Source organism: Tyto alba, unplaced genomic scaffold (assembly GCF_018691265.1).
Source record: "Tyto alba isolate M040663 unplaced genomic scaffold, T.alba_DEE_v4.0 Super-Scaffold_13, whole genome shotgun sequence".
Taxonomy (NCBI): Eukaryota; Metazoa; Chordata; class Aves; order Strigiformes; family Tytonidae; genus Tyto; species Tyto alba.
The window spans coordinates 17183675-17206034 of record NW_024881275.1 but is presented as its reverse complement, the minus strand read 5'-3'; the positions used below and the strand labels follow the sequence as shown (position 1 = coordinate 17206034).

General features: G+C 51.4%; 1 protein-coding gene across 2 annotated transcripts in view; it reads left to right on the top strand.

The window, feature by feature from the left end:
• The first annotated feature begins 11366 nt into the window (after positions 1-11366).
• Positions 11367-22360, top strand: part of TDRD7 (tudor domain containing 7) — a 50325-nt gene continuing 39331 nt past the window's right edge. For both annotated transcript variants that reach the window (XM_042787705.1, XM_042787704.1), the window contains exons 1-2: positions 11367-11525; positions 14941-15162. In XM_042787705.1, the coding sequence (XP_042643639.1) occupies positions 14956-15162 (207 nt within the window). In that variant the 5' untranslated portion in view covers positions 11367-11525; positions 14941-14955. The remainder of the gene's footprint in view (positions 11526-14940; positions 15163-22360) is intronic.

The window sequence follows — 22360 nt, the reverse complement described above, 5'->3', positions numbered from 1 at the left end:
ATCTCCTTCCCGTGTCCTCTACCTCCAAACTCTCCACTCCTCACACGGCTGCTGCCAAGTTCTCCAGCTTCCTCGCTGCTCCTGCCACTGCTCTCCTCTCGCTCACCACAGCTTCACAGCCTCTGCCTCCCGCCGCCATCACCACCCGCCTCTGAACTCCTCCAGATTTCTGCCTGGGCACATCCAAACAGCTGCTGCGACAGCCACAGCCTGGCTGCCCACGGGCACAAGGAGCGGCTCCCGCCCTCGAGAGGAGCCCTGTCCCACAGCAAAGCCCCCCCAGATCCACCCGGCAGCCCCAAGGCTGCCTCCCCCTCCCCGGGGCACCTGCCCACTCCACCAGCACGCCGGGGAACTTCCCAAAAAGCATGACCAGCAGAGCACTGCCATCGCCAAGGGCCCTTTGCAGGGCAGCAGAAGGTTACGAGGCAGCGCTGTCAGCCATCGGTAAAACTCTGCGCTCTCGGGCACAAAAGCTGAAGCGGCTGCTGCTTTCACGAGTGCTCTGAGCGCATCCGCATCCCGCGCTCTGGCAGCCAGAGCCCCGACAGACACGGGACTCACGCAGGCAGCTGGGGCAGGACGCGCCTGCTTTCTGTGGGTCTTCCAGAAAGAGCAGGCACCACAGCAGGATTAAGCTGTCACTCTGCTCCATGCCACTTCAAAGCCACACAGCTGTGCAAGCGGCACACCGCTGCCATTTCCATTCAAGGCAAGGCTGACTTCCAACCCAGCCCGGTGACCTGCAGAGGATTACCACCACAATCGCAGCTCCAGCGGACTTAGTGCGGCCACAATGCGCGAACAGCAAACACTTTCTCACCACCATCAGCTGATGGGCCAGGGCGGCCGAAAACAACGCAGAAAGAGAAATGATGGGGCAGCAGTTGGGTAAGCTGCCTGGATTAGAGCGGCTCAAAGCGGGCTGAAAACCTGCTTGTACCGCTGAGCCAGCGAAACTGCAGCTCCGGCCCTCATCTCCGTTCACCCAAACACGGTCAGGCAGCTGCTGGGTCCAAGCACGCTGAGAAGGGCCACAAACACTAATGCTGCAACGGAGAAGTCGGGCAGGAGGTAAAGCGCAGGCACCCGCACACACCCGTGACCCTCGACGTGCCGTATCGCCCGTCACCTACGCACAAACCTCCTTCCGATCCCTCCCGCGCTGGCCACAGCAGCTCCCTCCTGGGCCTGGGAAGCAGCGACAACCCCCCACAGCCCTCGTGTGACGCCTTCGGCCAGATTTCTCCCCAGAAGTCATGGGAGCAGGCCATGAGCACAAGGTAGCTACGGCAGCATCCACAAAGGCAAAGGGTCGCTCGTCTCCCTCCTGGGTACCGACCCACACTCAAGCTTCACCTCCCGCAAGGGCGGGAGCCCAGACTCCCGCGTCCCAAAACACACCGCTGGCACGGCACGTCCAAGGGCCCGCCACACTTCTTCTCACCTCGCTCGCACACACACGGACACGTGCACACACTGACCTGTTCACCACAGTGACGTGCCTCTGCATGGGAATTTCTTTAGAGGGTCCGCTCCCAGCAGCTGGAGGCAAGGTAGACCGGGCGCTCTCCGCACTGGGTTTCACCACGCCACACGCCACTCCTCTGCCTCGTGGTGGGCGAGGAGCGGGCCTCTTGCTGCCTTCTTCTGGCATGCTCAAAGACCTGGGCTGCCGCAAAGTTCCTTTCGGCTTTCCTAAAGAGTTTGCAGACGTAGCCGTGAGTAGCACTCTCCTCCACCCAGCCCAAAGAGAATTCAAGCACAGCAGCTAACCGCCCCAGCGACTCCATACTTTTCCAAAACACAGTCAAGAAGGATGCTCTCAGCCACAGCCGGGGGTCTCCCTGCTGCAGCACCGTGGCTCGCACCCCAGGACTCACAAACCACAGCCCCCGCCACGCCGTGCTGCAGCAGGGCAAGGGACCGGAGACCCACCTCCCCTCGGCCTCTCAGAAAAGCCATGCGCCTGGGAGGTGCCACAACAGTCACGTCTCGGGTGGGACTCACGCTCGGGCTGCCCTTTACCACCCCACGACAGCAGCAGCTCCCAGCGGTGTGGCACGTGCAGCCTAACCCCCCCTCCTCAGCCACCTCCTGCACCGCCGCCCAAAGGGTTTCTTCCTCTCCCCCCACCTCCCACCACACAGCTGAGGGTACCAAGTAACACCTGCACAGGAACGCGCCACGCTGGCCTTCAGGCCACAATGCCACAAACGAGCTCTTTGCCACTTCGCTGCCTCCTTGCTGGCTGTGCCACACCAGTTTGGGGGGGCCCAAACACTTCTGAGGGGTATCGCTGCGCGAGACACTGAACCAAAGATTACCCGTTTGTAATCTCTGTCGTTTCACCGGAATAGGAGTTATCAGTTCAGCTTCCCAGCTAGAGGGAAGACTCTTGGTGTGGTCACGGAGAGCAAGAAGCAGCAAAGCCTTCCGTACAGACAAGAACAGGAGAATACAAACAACCTACAAGACCCACTGCTGCTCCGAGCTGCCAGCGGACAAGCAGATGGGCCTGATCCTGGATACTCCACTGACAGCAGCACACCAACAGCACGGCAGTGAGGGAAACCTGACCCATAGGCTCTGGGAAAACACTGACACAGCAGCTTATGCCAATAGGCACAGAGGTGCAGCTCATCCACGGCCCTCGGGAGGATTTGCAGTGCCTGTAAGTGCTGGGTCATGCGGGCCTTCAGGCAGTTCAGGAAAGGCTTCAGCAGCAGGCCCAGACCTTGGAGGCCTTCCTTTCCTTTTGGAGTGCACCTTAGAAATCAGCAAAGCAGACAGCACCAGAGCCTTTCCATCACCCTCCCACACTAGTCTGGGCCCCACCAGGGCACAGTCTGGTTTCCCACTCCTTTCCCACAGGCCTACCATCTCCCTTTACAAGACTCTTGTGTGCCCTCCTGTCCCAAATCGATACAACAGACTCCCAAGGAAATCCTCAGGTCTGCAGTGGCAGGAGAAACTCAGGTACTTGGCCAGTGGCTCTAAAATTTAGCAAACAGCACCTCCAGAAAGGAACTTTTCTCACAAGCAAAGCAGGGTAACCAAAGCAGAAAAAACAACTGCCAAGACAAAAAAAAAGCAAGCGATTGCTACGCAGCAACAGCTTGCTTGACAGATCTCCTCAGCCTCTCTGGCTGACCCAAACAGCCCAGAGAAATATGGGCAAGGGATGACAACGCTAGGAACAAGGCAACACTCTTGGCCTCCAGCAGTGCGCTCCAGCTGGTTCTTCTCCTCCTCTTCCTCCTCCACTGCACACCCAGCATCTGCACCGGGCTGGCTCGACCTACAGCCAGTGGAGGGAAGGCCTCTCCTCCTAAGGGACAGCTCTCCCATCTGAGGAGCTTCTAATTAGAAATCAGACAGCGTACCCACTCCACAGTCAACACTTATGCAAAATCACACCAGTTGTGTCAGAGCTTGGATGGGCAGCCTTGCCTGTTCTTAACTACAAACATGTACGCATCATATATGCAATATGCCCTGGGAAGGTGCCAAGAATCCCCTCTTCTGCCTCTCTCAACGCTTCACAAAGGTGCACAAACCATGCAGCAGCAGCCCCAGGCTGTGACCAGCCCCTGACAGTTCACAACTGCACTCACCAGCCACGCTCACTGTCTGCCCAGGACACACTCTTTCAGCATGTGCTTCAACGTATTGGTGGGATACATGAAACTGTCATTTGCCTAAAAATCCCCTCAGGTAGGAAGATGATGTGTACATGAACATGTAGCACATCCTCAGATGAGGGGATGCAGCTTGGCGTGACTCTCATGTGTACAGACCACACTAGTGTTTCATGCAGTGTTTTTGCCCTGCTCAGCAGTTCTGCATGTCAGATCCCCCACAGCCATAAGCACTGTGAGACTCCCACCAAAATGCAGACTATCATCCCTGTTATTCAAAACTAAAACCTGCACCAGCCCTTTTATCACCATCATCATCACTGGGACTCTTCTGGGCCCCAAAATAATCATGGTCTGAGCTGAAAATCTCTGCAGTACTGCTCCTACTCATCCACTTGTTCTTTTTGCAGGATCTTTGGTCCCTAAAGGCACAGGGCTCCAGTCTGTGATGTGAAGCCTTGAAGTATGTTGTTGTCTAATAGGACAGTCTTGATTGCATGCTTGGTGTTCTTGCTTTTATTTCCAGCATTGACCTAAAGATAAGGAAGCGTGTGTGGTCTCTTTTGGGATCCCCTTCAGGTATTTTCCTCACTGTCCCCACACACATGTTCTTTGTTCTGTCCTTCCATTTCTGCAGACTGTATTGCCCATGTCTGGTAGGGCCACGTAATGCCCAAAGCCTGTACCAGTGATACATACTGCATGACATCCCACTGGGCTCTGCCTGGGCATGGGGCCCTCTCAGTCTGGCTCACAGGACAGCTCTCTCCTTGCCACATGACAGGGTTTGTGCCAAGGCCTGCTTGGTGGCCATCTCAGAGAGGTTCATGGCCCTTGAATACATCCCAAATTCTCCATGCCACATCTCAGGTACCTCCCTGACAGGTTTTTCTGCAGTCATGCAAAGTGAAAGGCCTGAACCTGCCTTTTACATTTGTTTAATTACATTTTATTCACATTTAATTATTCATTCCAATAGCTCTTAATAAAGACTGGTTCATCCACTTTATACCCATGCTTTTACAGCTATAAACATTTAATTTATATACCTCTGTAAGGATATATATAATTAATGTATTTATGTATAAATAAAAATGCCTATTATACACTCCCTTATTATTATATATTTCTAACTATGTACATATTGTATCCACTGTATATAAATGTATATATATTTATATCAGAACAGTTCCTGATACAAAGGCAGCAAGAGGTGGCAACACTGAACAATAAGAACATGGCAGCTCCCCCACACAAAATGGCGGCAGAAACCTGCCAGCAAGGGGTCCTTCCCCGGCAGGCTGGCCAGCGCAGGAGGCCGTTTCCAAGCGGGTGCCAGAGCTCCCTAAAGCCCCTCCACCCCCCTCAGCTCACAGGTGTGTGCACACTCAGGGCTTCTCCAGGGCCACCACCTACACCCGGTGCTGCCGGGCAGGCTCTGCGCTCCCGGGCAGGCGTCCTGCCCGCAGGCCCTCACTCGCCGCGGGGCAGTCTCGCCAGAAAAACCTGCCTGCCACAGTCGCGCACCCAAGCCAGACGCCGTCCTCGCACAGCCTGGGTCCGACCCTGCTCTCAAAGCCCGTGCTGCACCCAGCGTCGCGTTCTAACACCGAGCACGCTCCTGCGCCCGAGAAGCCTTATCTTCCCCCGCCACCAGCCAACGTGCGACACCAGCAGAGTCAGCGGATCACGACAAGGCGGCCTCACTCTCCTCAAGCCTCTCCAGCTCAAGACGCGGCAGGACAGTCCCTCACCTCCGAGCACACGAAGGCGAGCAGCTGCTGCTCGCACACCGGTGCGCTGCTCTCTCCAAACGGCGGCAGCACCAGGCAGCTGCCCGCAACCGCACTACCGCCACGCAGGACGCCAAGTGAAGTCAAGTCTGCGCTGCTCCTTGCAGAAGCAGCCCCTCTCCTTTCGCCGCTTCCCTTCTTTTTGAGACGTTGCCCTGGCCACACACACACACCAAGTCCAAAAAGAGGAGAAAGCCCAGCCCTCAGCACATCGCAGACGCCGTGCTGCACGTTCCACCACACACGCACACCAACGCTGTCTCTGCCTTCCCGCACCCAAGCTCACGACGGCCCAACTCAGGTGCCGGGCATGGAGGCACGGCACGAACTCCTGTTCTTCACCGCTCCTTCAACAGTTTTACTTCGTGCACGCACAGCGCTTCACTAACGTGACTCTGTCTCTCCGATTCTCACACACAGCTACACCCACCTACCTACACCGACACAGACAGCCCTGCGTATACGTGTGTTTACACACGCATGCTTCCCAACCCCGCCAATTCCTGCCCTTGCCGGTCCACCGGGTTTCACTGACTCATCCTGCAACAACCTCCACCACAACGACCCTCACAGCCCCCCCTGCCCAGCTACTGGCCACAGCGTTACTGGGCCCAGGAGGAGCAGTGCACGTCCAACACATGCACCTGCGCACCTCCGGACAGCAATGGGCACCAGCCACACCGGGCACCTGGCTCCTTCCCTCGACCTTTTACAGACTTCGCAGCTGGTGGACAGAGCTTCAGAGACCAAGAGCAGGTGGTGGTCACCGGACAGAAGAAAAAGATCCAGGAAGTTTCTATCTCCTTTGGTCCCACCCACTGCCACAGGGACACTGTTTGCTGGAAAAATGCCTAAGTAGTTTATCTCTTGGACCAACTTGTCGTGGGTATGTCATGTGTTGGACAAATGTGTAAGTCTCAACTTGGTATTAAAGCTTTGATGATAAAAAGCATTCGATGTCCTCTTGTCCTATATCTGCCTGCCCATTGTCCCATGATGAAATAGTCGGGGAATCTCACGAACACTTCAGCATTAAGATAAATGAGGCAACTAGCACTACACTGTCACTGACAGCAATTTTGGTAACTGACTAGTTTTGCTGTAGGTGCGGGTTTTAGTCCTGTGCACTACAACGAACCACAGCCAGAGTGGCCTTAGGGGGCTGGGAGAAGAAGCGGCTCCAATGGCTGTATCGAGTGCCTTTCCCACAACTGAAACTTCCTATCAGATGTGGTATCGGTGGTGTACCTGATTACCAAGGTACATAAGGTCAGTGTTGTGAAACTCATCTGGTCTGGGTTTTTGTGTCAGTCCCAGAAATGGAAGCCTGAAAGGGACTGTCTCATGGGTGAACATGTCTCTTCCCCTGCTCAGACTGGCAGAAGTCCACAGCAGCCTTTGCAAACCAAACCCTACCCTAACCTTTGTGCATTTATCGAATTTTTTTGCATGTTTATTGAGAATGTGGAAGCCTTTTAAAGTTGTGGGCAAACAGAGCCACCTGTGTTATAGGTGCTCGATATTACCCAACATGGTGAGGTTTCCCCCAAGTTGCCACTGCTCTTCAGCTGCCTGTGCTGGACCAAGGAACATACTGAGTGTAACCAAAAGATTGTAGGGAAGTAACTCTCTGTATTTGCTCCTTGTGTTAGGCTTGGTAGGCAGCAAGATTGTACTGTGTAGCCCTGGGACTTGCACAAACATGTGTGTTCCCAGAGATCAGTAGAGCAAGACAGCTCACAAAGCTGCCCCTGCCCACTTCTCACTATGGTAGCCAACTGAGCATGGTTCAGACCAGGCTGAAGTCAAGCTCTGTGGCTCACTCACCAACAGCTGAGAAATGTCCAGGAGCAGCTTCCTAAACTGCCTCTCAGCTGTCCAGGTTTGCACGCTGCAAGTATCATCATCAGTCTGCCCAGGTTACTCTGCATCGCGTGGTCACCTTACAACAAAGCATTGGGAACAGGTGGTAAAAGCATTAAGTTTCTGCTCTGTATCCGGGTCTTCAATACCATAACTGTGTAGACAAGGGTAAAAGAAACAGAAAACAATGATTTGACATTTAAGAAACACTTTCAGATTTAAGATTTTGTTAGGACTTTAAGACCAAGTTGCATACAAGAGAGAGAAATAGAGAAAGTAGAGTTGAGCTGTAGAGTTGAGCTGTACCCTGCTGACATGTAGTTCAGGGCAAGTCCTATCCACAGACATTTTGAGAAGCACATGAGAAGTTTTTGGGGTGCCAAACACTGACCTCTCACTGTCTGGGGAAACAAGACAATGGGTGCTCCTTCACTCTTTCCTGCATGTGGACCTCTCTATGCCTTCTATCCCTGACCGCCTGCTGTGAGTGTCTGATATCCATCAGTGTTTTCCCTCACTCCGACCTTCTGGCCTTGCTTTCAGCACTGTTTCTTCCAGATTAGTAGTTTGTCTTCTTTCCTTCAGATGCTCTTGCTGTAGTCCTTCTGCAGCATTGGAACTTGCTCTCTCTTAAGCCTCTCTCACAACTTTCAAAGCTTCTTTGGCTTTTTTGGTATTTGCCAGTGCCCTGACCTCCTCTGTCCTTTTGTTTGGCTCCTCTGCCTGCTCCTGTCTCTGGTTTCTGACCATCTCACTGGAACTATGGCTTTGATCCTACACTCCCTCCCAGTGATGGAGTCATGGCTACCTCTTGCCTTGGTGGGAACAAGCATTGGAGCTTTTGTTCTCCACCTCCAGGGCATCTGGGGACTTCAGATGAGTACTGCCTGCTCCTGCCGGGAGCAGAGCAGGTTTGACTGCAGTCCCCAGCACAGCAATAAGCCATGTCCTCGTCTGGCCTCCCCCATGGCTCCATCTCCTTCCAGGGGCAGTGGGGGAGCAGCTAGAGCAGTTCCAGCTGGTCTCCTTCATGAGGAGTGTGGAGACCCTACTGGCTTTGCCAGGGCTCCAGCTGGACACATGGACATGCTGGACATACTCCATCATCAAAGCCTCCCCAGAGGTGCTGGGAAGACAATGATGCTGCAGGGCCCTACCAGTGATGGTGTATGAAGTGCTGAGAAGCTCCTTCTTCCCAGGGACCCAAGGGATACCAGTCCAGGATGGACTTGGGGCTGTTGCTGGAGGTGTGGTCATCACTGTGGCAGTTGCCAGGCTCAGTGTGGCCAAGGGGCTTCCTTCATGCTTGCCATGAGCATGGCAGCCACATGCAGTTGTAAGCGACCATGCTGCACAAGGATTGGGCAAAGCTGGAAAGCTCATGGAGGAGCTGCTTGGTGTGACTCATAAAGAAGCAGCTGTATGTCTCCAGCAGCAGCCTGGCTGTCCAGGTTGTATCCCCTCATGTTCATCAAAACAGGATGCTTCAAGAGAGTTGCTATTATCTGGTGGGCTCCAAAGAGGCTCTCAGTTCCTGCTGCGGTCACAGGATTGTGACTGGTTCAAGGACCTCTTTGCCCCACACCACACACACAGAGGAGGCATACTCTGAGGAGTTAAGGGGAGGCTCCTTGTCTTTGCAGCTTAGGGGACAATAATGGAGTGACTGACCACAACTGTTGCAAAAGAAGCCAAACTAATTTCAATACCAGAGGGAACCAGAGGATGTCTTTGTTCCAAACAGACTAGCTGAATCAGCTAAGCATAAAGAACAGTTGTATAACTGTCTGTCCCTGACTTAAGGAAATGCAGACTTTTTAAGCAGAACAGTATACCCTTAACTAGTTTTAGGAGTATGCTTACTGTTAAAATAACACAGCTTGTGTATGCATTAGACATGTTTAATGCTATGACTCAATGACTCCAATTAATATATACTTTTGTTTTCTTTGTTTTTGTTTTGGTGTTTGTTTTTTAATTTTTTTTTTTTTTTTTTAAATTCAGGTAACTGTAACAGGTATTTAGCTTACTGATTTATGCTTTTCTGTAGAGCCCTGTCACTCCCTCAGTATGGGACTTTGCCTGCTGTGCCTCTACCTACGACTAAGAGCTGGAGCAGTGCAAACAGCACAAACTCTGAGACAAGCCTGAGGAGCTGAGCTACATGTCCTGACAGAAGAACTCCACAGTGGTTCTACCTCCAAGTTCCACATACGGCTCGCTCCGCCAAGCACAGACGGTGATGAGGAAAGAAATATGCTCCCCGTCATGGTGCCTGTTGGACAGGTCTCTTTAGCTTCAGGAGTTCTCAGCTTGGCTCTACAACTTATCATAGTAATTTAGCAAGTATAATAGTTTTGTGTTTTATGTGAGTTATGTGAAGCACTTAAACCAAGTAATGGCTCAACTCTATACAAGGCCTCAGGCTGGGGGCTGTGAAGCTTGCTGTGTGAACATTTCTTGTCCTGCCTGCAACTTTGTTTTACTTGTTTTAGCTGTGACAGCTAAATTTATAAGTTGATATGGCTATTTGTTTTATTTTTCCTTATTTTTGTTCAGTGTGACCACATTTTTGCAATAAGAATACAAGAAAGCACTTGTATGTCGAATGAGATAGTTGCAGCACTAGCACAGTGGTGTAGTGAGAGAAATACAGGCCTGCCATAACAATGAAGGTGTTGAGAACTTACAGCAAGAAGCATCAAGGAGTACAGGCATGAAGGGGAAGAGATGTGACACAGACTTCATGTTGCAGACTCCATGGCAATAACCTCAAGCAGACCAGCATAGCAAGTGCATGTGTGGCTCAACCCAACAATAAGTACAAAAATGTCGAAAACAATGAACAGAGGAACTCTAAAGAGAGAACTCCAGGCCTGAGCTGGCTGCAACCCTCATATCCTTTCCTGGCAATTAGGGACAGCCAGTGTTGTGACAATAAGCATATTTTAGAGACCAGTAATGAGATTCACAACTGTATTGTTATTCCACAGTACATTGGAAATGCAGTAGTCTGCAGAATGTAATGTGTATTTATACTGTGTCTGCTGTATCACCCTACTAAATAGAAAGCCCCTGTAAATGCAAATAGCATCAAACGAGTAAACTTTGCATTAAACATTGTGCCCTCCATGTGTGGGGTATCTAAAAAATCCTGGTCAGAGAGTACTGGACTCCGACAGGAAGCAGTCTCTGGAGGCTGTCACGGCCGTGGCAGAAGGCAGCTGTCACCAACTCATGGTGGTGGTCATGAGGCTCAGCATCTCCACCTCTACCCCTGGCAGCTGCTCCTGCGGCCTCCCTCTGTGGGGCCAGCCTCTGGCTTGGCCCTGGCAGCCCTCCGCCAACCTGCCATCATGCAGCTTGACCTGATGTTGCCTCCAGCCTGGCTCTCAGATGCAGATGACATTAGCAGAGACGGGATGCTGCTGCAGACGCGCTGCAGGGTGGCAGGGCCCCCTGATGTAAGGTGGTGAGGGGCTGTCCATTGCTGGCAGCAGGCAACCACAGCCAACTTCGCCAGGCCAACCTCGCACCCCGTGGCCATTTGCTGCCCCTCTGTGTGCAGCACTCATCAGCCATGTGCTTGGAAAAACGGAACCCAAACCTATGGGATCTAAAGGTCTGAAAGTATGCAGCGTTCCTCGAGGTGCCCACGCTCCTGGGGCTCAGCAGCTGCCTGGGTTCGGGGCACTGCAGGCTGAGGGTGCCGTGGGCCCAGCGCAGCGCCAGCGTGGCCTGGGCACCCACCAGCCCCCGGCCCCAAGCTGATGGGAGGGCACGCCCGTGCAATAGTTCTGTACAGGCGTCAACAGGCAGGTCCAACTCCAGAATTAAGTTTTCAGCCTCATGAACCGAGGCAATTAAGTGAACGCATTTAAAACCCGCGTTCTCTGTGGAGGAGACGCGCCGAACTGCCCCTCCTCGGCCTCCCGTGTGTGTGTGTGTGTGGGGCGGTGTTGTGCCTGCGTGCCCCGGAGCTGCGCGCCCACGCACAGCCCCACACCGCGAGGCGGAGCGGTGCGGCCGTCCGGCGCATGCGCGCGGGGCGGGGCGCGGTTGGCGGCGGCGGGGGCGGGGCGGGGCCGCGCGGCCGGTCCCTCGGCGCGCGAGGAGCGGGAGCCGTTGCTGCGCCGTCCCCTCAGAGGGAGGCGGCGGCGCTCGGCCCGTCCCCGGCCCGCGGCGGAGGCTTTGGCCGGTGTCTGGAAGCCCCCGGGTTGAGGAGGTGGTAAGGAAACGGAGGAGCTTCGCCGGGCGTTAAGCCCTGTCGGGCTGGGGCGATGAGGCAGTGCGGGGGGCCAGGCTCTGACGGTCAGCGGGAGGCTGCTTCTCCTCGCGGGCTCCGTTGTGACAGAGAAAGGGTTCCGACCTCGCCGGGTTGGTGGCTACTTTGTGCCTTCAGAGGAGGCTTGTGTTCCGCAGGGTCGCGTTTTCAGTCTTCTAAAAGTATGGCTGTTAGGGAGTTCATCCTACTCAGCAGGAAAGCTATCCTCACTTCCTTGTTTTGTTAGCTTGAGTTTTGATAGCTTGAGGAGACCGTTTTGCAGCTGGAGGGTGGTCATCCGTTTTAAGCATACTGAAAAAAGTTTCTGTTCATATGCCGGAGAAGACTGATTTGAACGAAGTGCCCTGGCTGCTCGGGCTGTCTTTCCAATGGAGCGTCCTCCCGTCTGGAGGCAGTGAGCAGCTGAGTGAATGTCGTAACTGTTGAATGACTTAACCTTACAGCAGCTGACCACAAAAAGAATTTTAAGGAAGCTTCAGGAGCCACTCTGAGCTATGTAGCTTTCTGCTCAAGTATCAGCATGTTACTTGCTGTCATTGCTGCACTGCAAGTCTTCCGCATTATAGCTAGCTGTAGGAGTGGGAATGTTGTTCAGGTGTAAATTGAAGACTTTTCAGTTTAACCTTTGTACCCTAGTGTCTGTCATCTCGTTTAAGTAAATTGACCTCATAACTGCTCCTCATAAAATAATTTAGGAGGATATATTTTATGATATCCTATTTACTACTTATGATCTGACTCAGTTCTTTCATATTAGAGTACTACAGAGATATCTGATGGTGGCTTACTATTGTCCCCTGCATCCCTTTTCCCTTTCATTTTTATTGAAGTTTTGCCTTTTGAATCAACTTTTGAGACTGCCTCCCAAGTTATTGTAAGTTTTCTTCATTGTCACTTTGCCCAGCGGTAGTAGATAATGTGTTAATTTTCCCTGAGCAGTAAGTTAATTTCAGGTAGGTCAGGTAACAGGACTTTCAAGAATCATATTAATAAAATAAGAACTTGGGTATATTATTTAAAATAAAAAGTAGAGAAAAAGGCTTCTCATCAACTTTTCCATGTCTCTTGCACGTATGTGACTTGGAACACCACTGCAGACAAAAATGCATTTTTGGAGGTCCTTCTCAATGTTTGGGTATTTGTTTTTTTAACATGCTCGAAACTTTAAACTACTTAGGCATTTTTCCAGCAAACAGTGTCCCTGTGGCAGTGGGTGGGACCAAAGGAGATAGAAACTTCCTGGATCTTTTTCTTCTGTCCGGTGGCCACCACCTGCTCTTGGTCTCTGAAGCTCTGTCCACCAGCTGCGAAGTCTGTAAAAGGTCGAGGGAAGGAGCCAGGTGCCCGGTGTGGCTGGTGCCCATTGCTGTCGGGAGGTGCGCAGGTGCATGTGTTGGACGTGCACTGCTCCTCCTGGGCCCAGTAACGCTGTGGCCAGTAGCTGGGCAGGGGGGGCTGTGAGGGTCGTTGTGGTGGAGGTTGTTGCAGGATGAGTCAGTGAAACCCGGTGGACCGGCAAGGGCAGGAATTGGCGGGGTTGGGAAGCATGCGTGTGTAAACACATGTATACGCAGGGCTGTCTGTGTCGGTGTAGGTAGGTGGGTGTAGCTGTGTGTGAGAATCGGAGAGACAGAGTCACGTTAGTGAAGCGCTGTGCGTGCACGAAGTAAAACTGTTGAAGGAGCGGTGAAGAACAGGAGTTCGTGCCGTGCCTCCATGCCCGGCACCTGAGTTGGGCTGTCGTGAGCTTGGGTGCGGGAAGGTAGAGACAGCGTTGGTGTGCGTGTGTGGTGGAACGTGCAGCACGGCGTCTGCGATGTGCTGAGGGCTGGGCTTTCTCCTCTTTTTGGACTTGGTGTGTGTGTGTGTGGCCAGGGCAACGTCTCAAAAAGAAGGGAAGCGGCGAAAGGAGAGGGGCTGCTTCTGCAAGGAGCAGCGCAGACTTGACTTCACTTGGCGTCCTGCGTGGCGGTAGTGCGGTTGCGGGCAGCTGCCTGGTGCTGCCGCCGTTTGGAGAGAGCAGCGCACCGGTGTGCGAGCAGCAGCTGCTCGCCTTCGTGTGCTCGGAGGTGAGGGACTGTCCTGCCGCGTCTTGAGCTGGAGAGGCTTGAGGAGAGTGAGGCCGCCTTGTCGTGATCCGCTGACTCTGCTGGTGTCGCACGTTGGCTGGTGGCGGGGGAAGATAAGGCTTCTCGGGCGCAGGAGCGTGCTCGGTGTTAGAACGCGACGCTGGGTGCAGCACGGGCTTTGAGAGCAGGGTCGGACCCAGGCTGTGCGAGGACGGCGTCTGGCTTGGGTGCGCGACTGTGGCAGGCAGGTTTTTCTGGCGAGACTGCCCCGCGGCGAGTGAGGGCCTGCGGGCAGGACGCCTGCCCGGGAGCGCAGAGCCTGCCCGGCAGCACCGGGTGTAGGTGGTGGCCCTGGAGAAGCCCTGAGTGTGCACACACCTGTGAGCTGAGGGGGGTGGAGGGGCTTTAGGGAGCTCTGGCACCTGCTTGGAAACAGCCTCCTGCGCTGGCCGGGCAAGACCCTTTGCTGTCAAGTAAATCGTCTTCTGAAGAGTCCCACTAGCAGCCTGTGGCACTGGGGCAGATGCTGTCGGAGGTGAGGCAGAGGTTTGCTTGCGCCTTTGCCAGTGCCTCCGAAGCGGGCATGTGTTTCTCCAGACAGGTTGGTTGCCTGGCAATGAGATGGGTGGTGTTGGTACTGGCTCTGTGGTGCTCCATCTGTGTGTGGCTCCTGGCTTGCAGGGAGCAGGTTTCACTTCTGTTGGGTTTTCTCTCTGAAGAGGGGTCTGTGGAGGTGTCATGTGGCTGTGGGCAAGACACGATCTGAGTGTGTGCAATGTACATGGAAGAGCTGACATGCGCCCTGTGGGCATTGGTGCAGGGATGCAGGTTTGTGTGAGGGAGGAGCAGCCATGAGCTACCTGGAGTGACCGTGGGCACCAGGGGAGGGAGCACCGGGAACCAGGTGTTGGGGCCCCTGCCCCCTTTCTGATGGAAGTCCTGGCCCCGCAGGCAATGACATGGGCCAATTACCTGTCAGCCCCGCCTCCCTTCTGGACACGTAGTCTGTGGTGATTGGCTGTCAGGGCCAGCCCATTCACAGGGGCTGCTTTTCTCCTTCAGCTGCTATTTTCGACAGTGTCATGCCCCGTGTGTTTCATACCACCCTACTCTTAGCTGGCAGCACCAGGTTCCTACAAGCATACCCAGAAGTATCAAAGTGTCTAAAGATAAAGATGAGCCACTGAACCCATGAATCCTTGCTTGTTTGGGAGGGAGGCTGAATAGTGAAAGCTGGTATCTTTAGCCTGTGTATGTAAAAATGCTTTTTTTTTTTCTTTTGGGTGAAGTGGATATAGGTGAAGATGCAGGAGCCTGAACTTATTGCAAAAACACTGCGAGCTGTTCTTCACCCCTTTAAAAATGGCATACCTTTGTCAGAGCTTCAGGGTGAATACAAATCCCTGACTGGTGAGTGGATTCCCTTCAGGCACCTAGGACATGGCACACTGGAAGACTACTTGCAGAGCATCCCAGCAGTGGTCAGAATGGAAGGGAACAAAATGGGAGAGGTAAGAATCAGTCACCATTCATAAATGGCTTTTGTGTTTGTACAGTGTACATGGTTCATGACTTTGCCTCTGCTTGTGCCATGTATTTCTGAGAAAAATGCTGTAGCATATCTGTGATGCATTAGTGCTGGGAGAAGTAGAAGCTGTGGCGTAGACCAAATGCCCCTTATTTTCCTGCCTCTGCATGCAGGCCAGGAAGTCATATTTGTAAAAGGTGGAAGGTTACAGGGCATTTTCCCAGAAACAGGAGTTCTGTCTGGAAAGGCAGTTCATGTGACCGTAGACCTCTGGTCCCTGTCTCAGCATTTCTAATTGGGGGATATTGGTGTATTGTCCTAGTACCTTAAATAAGGTTAACTCGTGTGTGTCTTGATCATCTCTTCAGGGTGGGGTTTAGCATCATCTTTTTTCCACAGCAAAACTGTTGTGGGTGTGGTTGCCTATAAGCCTGACGGTGCTTGCTTTATGCTTAGCACTCTTGTTTGTCATGAGTTGCAGCGCTACAGGACTGTGAAGACTTGCCAAGGTGAGGAAGAACCCCTGCCAGTGAGATGCCTTGGTGTAAAAGTTGCGACTTTTGTGCCTCAGCTTAGCAAGAGTGCAGGGGACAAGGAGTCAGCACAGAGGTCAAGGAGAAGGTGGAGTAGAGCTCAGCAGAGAATATTGGTGTGGTGGGAGAGTTTTCACTTATTCCTTGGCCTTGCTGAGCTAGTCCGTGTCTCCTGGTGGTTGCCAGCTTTGAAGCAGCTTGCCAAGTCCACAAGCCTCCTTGTCCAATAGTGTGGAGTTCCTGGTTTTGAGTCAGAAGGCATTCTCTTGGTGGTTGGTATAGCTGTATGACTTGTAGATGATCTCTCTGAGTGGAGAGCTTGAAGCCGCTCCCTTATTCAAGCCATTTCTGGGTTCCTGAAGTTGATGTAGGCTGTAGACAGAGAGAAGAAAGCTGGCAGATGTTTGGCACAATGTATGGCTGTCACAGCAGGTGTGGAGAGACAGCACATAAGGCTGAGGTCCTTTGTTGGCTCAGCTGGATCGGGTTGGCATTTGGGAGCTCAAAGCTAGGTCTTCCTGGTTAGCTGTGAAGAGTGTGTTGAGGGGTGTCCTGAGTTTTGTGCTGATGTCTGGAAATGTGGCTGGTTTTAAGCAAGAAATCCCCTTGCTGCGTTTTTACAACTGTCAGAATTTGCCCTTTTGCAGCAGGTATCCAAGTTTGGGATTATTTTTCGCTGGCTCCAAGCCTGCATTGACTGCAGCTACATCAGTAACATAAATTCAGGTACCTCTGGGAACATTTGTGATGCTTCAATTTAATGCTTCCTCATGGTGGCTCTGACAGATAGCCATCTCTTTCTAACTAGGGCCTTGGAGGGTGTAATCTGGTATCCTGTCATCCCCTTGAGAGCCTTGCTTATCCTCTAATGCGATGTGTGCTGTGAACCTTGTGAACTCTTGGGTAGAACTAGAGGTGGTGTCTTCTCTGTGGCAGCTGTAAGGAGTGAGTGGAATGTGGCTTTAGGAGATGGAAAAGGCAAAAGCTACTAAACAGGAGTCTTGAGGTAGTTGAGCAAGTCTTGCTTTGGTTTAGGAGTGCTATGTTCTGCATGACTGAAGCAACTGAGATGAAGCACCCTGCAAACACTTGGGAGGCAGGAGAGATGCAAAGACTGAGCCCATGTTGCTGCTTGATGACCCTCCTGTTGCTGCTGTCCAGAGCATCCTCGTGGCAGATACTGAGCAGAGGGTAGCAAGTGTGGTAACTACCTGGGACTGTTCCCACTGCTTTCCTGATAGAAGACCTGGGCAGTACTTCAGTATAATGCTTTCCTCTTCATTCACATCTCTTCAGAATATTTGAGCTCCATTATAAGCTGAGACCATAGCTCAGAGTCCACACAGCCTGCTGCAAAAGCATGCAGTCAGCCAGTCTCTCTTCCTGCCTCTGGGAGTACTCTCACCTCTGAAAAGGCTGCCAAGACCCTTTCCTCTTCCTTAATCCCTTTGGGGACAGTGGAGCAGGAAAACAAGACACACTCGCATACGCAGAGGTCTGCTAGCAGCTGCTGATCCTGGCTGCAGGCTAGATGGTCCTATAATGTCCTTCCTTAGTGGTGGGGCAGCTGCCCAAGACCTACCACAAGAAATACATTCAACAAGCAATCCTATAAAGTTGCCAGTAAATAATACAAATTGATCTCAGAGTGCTACATGTCACATGCTTCTTATATTAAAGGATTTGTGTGAGATGAATATTGCCTAGGTAACTGATGCTGAACAGACTGGTTGCATTGGGAAGGCAATGATATAAATTGTCTCATTCCTTTTACTACTGAACACTAATTTACTGTTCTTGAATGCAGGAAAGATGAATGATGAAAATTATTCCTTCATATGATAGGTATATTCTCCAGTTTCCACACAGGATTAGGTTTAAATTCAATATACAGAAAATACTGCAAGGGGACTCAAATTGTAATACTGTCCACCTGCAGCAGGTGGTTGTGTCGCTTCAAGGAACACTGCTTTACTTCACTTCATGTTCTGTTACAAGCAGTGTATAGTTGCCCCTTCCTCTAAGAAGACTTTGACTTCTGCACAAATAATTAGGCTCCTCCAGAAAGAGAAATTTGAAGACTGTTTTGCTATGCTGCAAGTGAATTAGTCTACCCCATGTGTTTTTACATCTGAATTCATTCTAACTCAGACAATCCTTTCTGCTAAACTTAATGTCACTATGATATATAAACAAGGGAAGAAAATGCTGAAAACAACTTATGACATTAGTGACAGAAAAAACCTGAAATATACCAAAGAAGTTAAAGTGTGCATTTATGAAACTACAATAAACTGTGTGTGAACAAAACATCTTTTATGTTGAGACCTTGAGAACAGAGCAGAGCTGAAGGTGTTCCATCCCACGTGCATCCACATTATAAACAGGGAAGTAAGCCAGGAGTATGAGGAAAGCTCTCGTACACTTCTCTGGAAATGGGCACAGAGGGGCACCTCTCTGCAGTGCCTGTATGCTACTGCCCACAGCCTGGGGCACAACCAAGAGAAACTGGAGGTCTGCATGCCCTTCAGGGCTGCCATATCGGGGCCACGGAGAGCTGTTGTGACAGCTCACACAGCTGGCGTGCTGCCACGGATGGACACGGGCTGTTGAGGAATGAAGGGCTGGAATGGCAAGGAAGGGGCGTTCCTGTGAGACCCTCCAGTGTGAGAGCAGTGGGGACGCTCCGAGCTCTGTCCTGGGACAGATGGTGAGACAGCAAGAGCTTATGGGGAGCGAACAGACCAGTGTATGGGTGATGTTATGGTGGCCGGCTGTTACAAACATCCTGACTGGGAAGAAGTAGTCGATGAAGCAGGTGATGCCTTTTTCCAACAGCTGCAAGAAGCGTCACATTTGCAGGCCCAGGTCCTCACGGAGGACTTGAGCCACTACCATACTTTCTGGAGGGACAAGACAGCCACACATGAGCAATCCAGGATGTTTCTGGAGCATGCTGGTGACAACTTCCTGACACAAGTGATGAGCCGATGAGGGGAGATGCTTTGCTGGACCCAATTCTTACAAACAAGGAAGAACTGGTTGGAGATGTGAAGTCTGGGGACAGCTCTGGCTGCAGTGGCCATGAGATGGTCATGTTCGGGAGCCCAAAAGGAGGGGAATAAAGTAAATAGCAGTGTCAACAAGCCAGGACTTCAGGAGAGCAGACTTCAGCCTGTTCAAATATCTGCTTGGAAGACTCCCAGGGGATACAGTCCTAGAGAGAAGAGTGGTCCAGGAGAGGTAGTGGATTTTGAAGGATTGCCTCCTCCAATCTCAGGAATGGTCCATCCCATCAAGCTGGGAAAAAACCCCAAGGTTGCAGGTGGCATGCCATGGATGAACCAGCAACTCCTGACAAAACTCAGCCATAAAAAAGAAGGCATGCATGAGGTGGGAACAGGGGGACACAAGCTGGGAGGGATATAGAGACACTGCCTGAACAGGTATGCATGGGCTTAAGAAGGACTGCACTACTTATTGTCAAGTTTAACAACTTGAAAACCAAGACAGTGCCATCACCTTCAGAACAGCTCACAAAGCACTGTCATTTCTGAGCACCCTCTTCTGAAAAAGTCTTTAAAGTACCTGGTAACTGTACAGACAACAGGAGCAAATACAGGAACAATAGAAAGACTAGAAGAAAGAAGTTACAGCAAATAAAGAACTACAACCATCTGTTGTGTTTCATTTTACTAAAGCCTTCTCGAATCCATTCTCAAATCATGGAGCACAGATTGTTGCACAGACATGTCTGAAAGGGTGAAGAGTTAAGGATTTCAGGTTCACTTTTCACAAAGATGACTTAAGACTCAGTCAGGTACAGCCTGACAGTTTCTGTTTTATTTAAGTGACAATTTTAAGTGCAAGGTTGCAGGAGGCACACATGGATGAACAAGGAGCTCCTGACTTAACTTGGCCATTAAAAGCAAGTGCACAAGAGGCAGAAATGGAATTGAGGTGGAAGGAATGTAGAGACACTGTCCAAACGTGCAGGGATGGGCTTAGGAAAGCTAAAGCCCATATGGAGCTGATGCTGGCAAGGGTCATGAAGGGCAACAAGAAAAGTTTCTACAGGTACATCATCAGCAAAAGGATGACTAAGGAAAATGTGGGTCGGCTGATGAATGGGTATGGGGACCTGGTCTTAAAGGATATGGAGAAGGCTGAGGCACTGACTGCCTTCTTTGCCTTGGTCTTTACTGGTCATCAGCAGTCCCAGGTATCCTGAGACCAGTGGGAAAGCGAAGCACAATGAAGACTTACCCTCAGTGGGGGAGGATTAGGCTAGGGAACATTTAAACAAACTGGATGTGCACAAGTCCATGGGTCTGTTGCAATGCACTTACAGGTGCTGAGGGAGCTGGCTGATGTTGCAAGACCACACCACTCTCAGTTATCTTGGAAAGGTCATGGTGGTCTGTGGGAGGTTCATGAAGAAAGCAAGCATCACCCTTACCTTCAGGAAGGGTATGAAGGAAGATCTGAGGAACCACAGGCTGATCAGCCTGACCTCAATCTCTGGGAAGGTGATTTAGTAACTAATCCTGGAAAGCTGTTCCAGATATGTGAAAGACAAGGCAAGTAGGAGTAGTCAGTATGGATTTATGAAGTGAAAAATGTATGTATCCAAACTGATACCTTTCCAAAATGAGATGTGTAGTTGGGTGGATGAGGAGAGAGCACTGGATGCGTTTATCTGAATTTAAGTAAGGCTTTTGATGGTCTCTCCCATAATAGTGGCACAAGAGCCATTGGGGAACTAGTCACCAGTGGTGTTCCCCAGGGGGTCAATACTGGGGAAATGCTGTCTAACATGTTCATGAATGACATTGATGATGGGATGGAGGTTGTCCTCAGCGAGTCTGTAGATGATAGGAGGGACTGATAGAGCAGACAAGTGTGGTGCCACTCAGAGGGACCTCAACAAGCTGGAGAAATGGAACAACAGGAACCCTATGAATTTCAGTGTAGGGAAATACCGAGTCCTGCATCTGGGAAAGAATAACCCCATGCACCTCTACAGTCTGGGGACTAACTAACTGCCTAATGAGCTTGGCAGAGAAATTTCTGGAGGTTCTGGTGGACATGAAGTTTACAGTGAGCAGCAGTGTGCCATTGCAGCAAAGGAGACCAACAGCACACTGGGTTTCATTAGGAAGAGTGTTGCCAGCACAGTGAGGGAGGTGATTAATCCCTCTCCTCAGCTGTAGTGAGACCACATCTTGGAACCTGTGTCCAGTCCCATGCTCCTCAGAACAAGAGAGACATGGGCGCACTGAAGCAAGTCCAGTGAATGGCTGTGAAGGTGATGAAAGGACTGGAACATCTTTGATGGAAGGCTCAGAGAGCTGGGACTGTTCATTCTGGAGAAGAGATAGCTCAGGGTGATCTTATCCATGTGTATTAAAACCTGTTGGAGGGAGTAAAAAAACCACAGAGCCAGACCCCATCTCCAGTTCTCACTGATATCCAGTGAACAAAGAAGAGACAACAGAAGCAAAGTGAAATACAGATTTAAACATTGAAAACCCCACTTTTTTAAAGCAAGAGTGGCTAAACACTGGAACAAGCTGTCCAGAGTGGTTGAGCAGTCTCCATTCTTGGAGGTGTTCTACTCCCAACTGGACAATATCCTGAGCAACTAGGTCTAGTTGATGCTGCTCTGAGCAGAAATACCGAATGAGGTGGTCTATAGAGATGTTTTCCAGCCTTGACTTTTCTGTGATTCCTTACATTTAACCACTGCAGCGATGAGGCTGCTGGTGTGATTTTGCATAGGTGTTGACTGTGGAGTGGGTACGCTGTCTGATTTCTAATTAGAAGCTCCTCAGATGGGAGAGCTGTCCCTTAGGAGGAGAGGCCTTCCCTCCACTGGCTGTAGGTCGAGCCAGCCCGGTGCAGATGCTGGGTGTGCAGTGGAGGAGAAAGAGGAGGAGAAGAACCAGCTGGAGCGCACTGCTGGAGGCCAAGAGTGTTGCCTTGTTCCTAGCATTGTCATCCCTTGCCCATATTTCTCTGGGCTGTTTGGGTCAGCCAGAGAGTCTAAAGAGATCTGTCAAGCAAGCTGTTGCTGCTTATCAATTGCTTGCTTTTTTTTTTGTCTTGGCAGTTGTTTTTTCTGCTTTGGTTACCCTGCCTTGCTTGTGAGAAAAGTTCTTTTCTGGAGGAGCTGTTTGCTAAATTTTAGAGGCACTGGCCAAGTACCTGAGTTTCTCCTGTGCTGAATTGTCAACGCCTGTGCTTGCTGGGGGCCATGATTATGAGGGTAGTGGTGCTGTGTGTGAGGGCCCCTTTTTCACTCTGTACCACCACCACAGAGCATGACTGACATCCATGGAGACAGCTCTGGAGATCAGACTCCTCTTTTTCACTTGGGGGTTTTTGGGTGATTGCCTGTGTCCTTGTGGAGTCCTGGAAGAGTATTCATTCAGCTGCCTTTTCAGGTCATTAGCAGTTGAATTGCCCAAAAGTCTTGTCTTGCATCTCCTCTGTGAGGCAAAGTGCATGCTAGGCATGTGGTTTAGGGGCTTGCCAAAGCAGGGTTCCTGTGTCTGTTCAAGGGGTGGCCTGTGGCAGCATTGTTGAGATATGGCAATGGGAGGTCAAGGCAAGAGGCCGTTAAGGAGGCCAGGGAGGTGGCTGTGA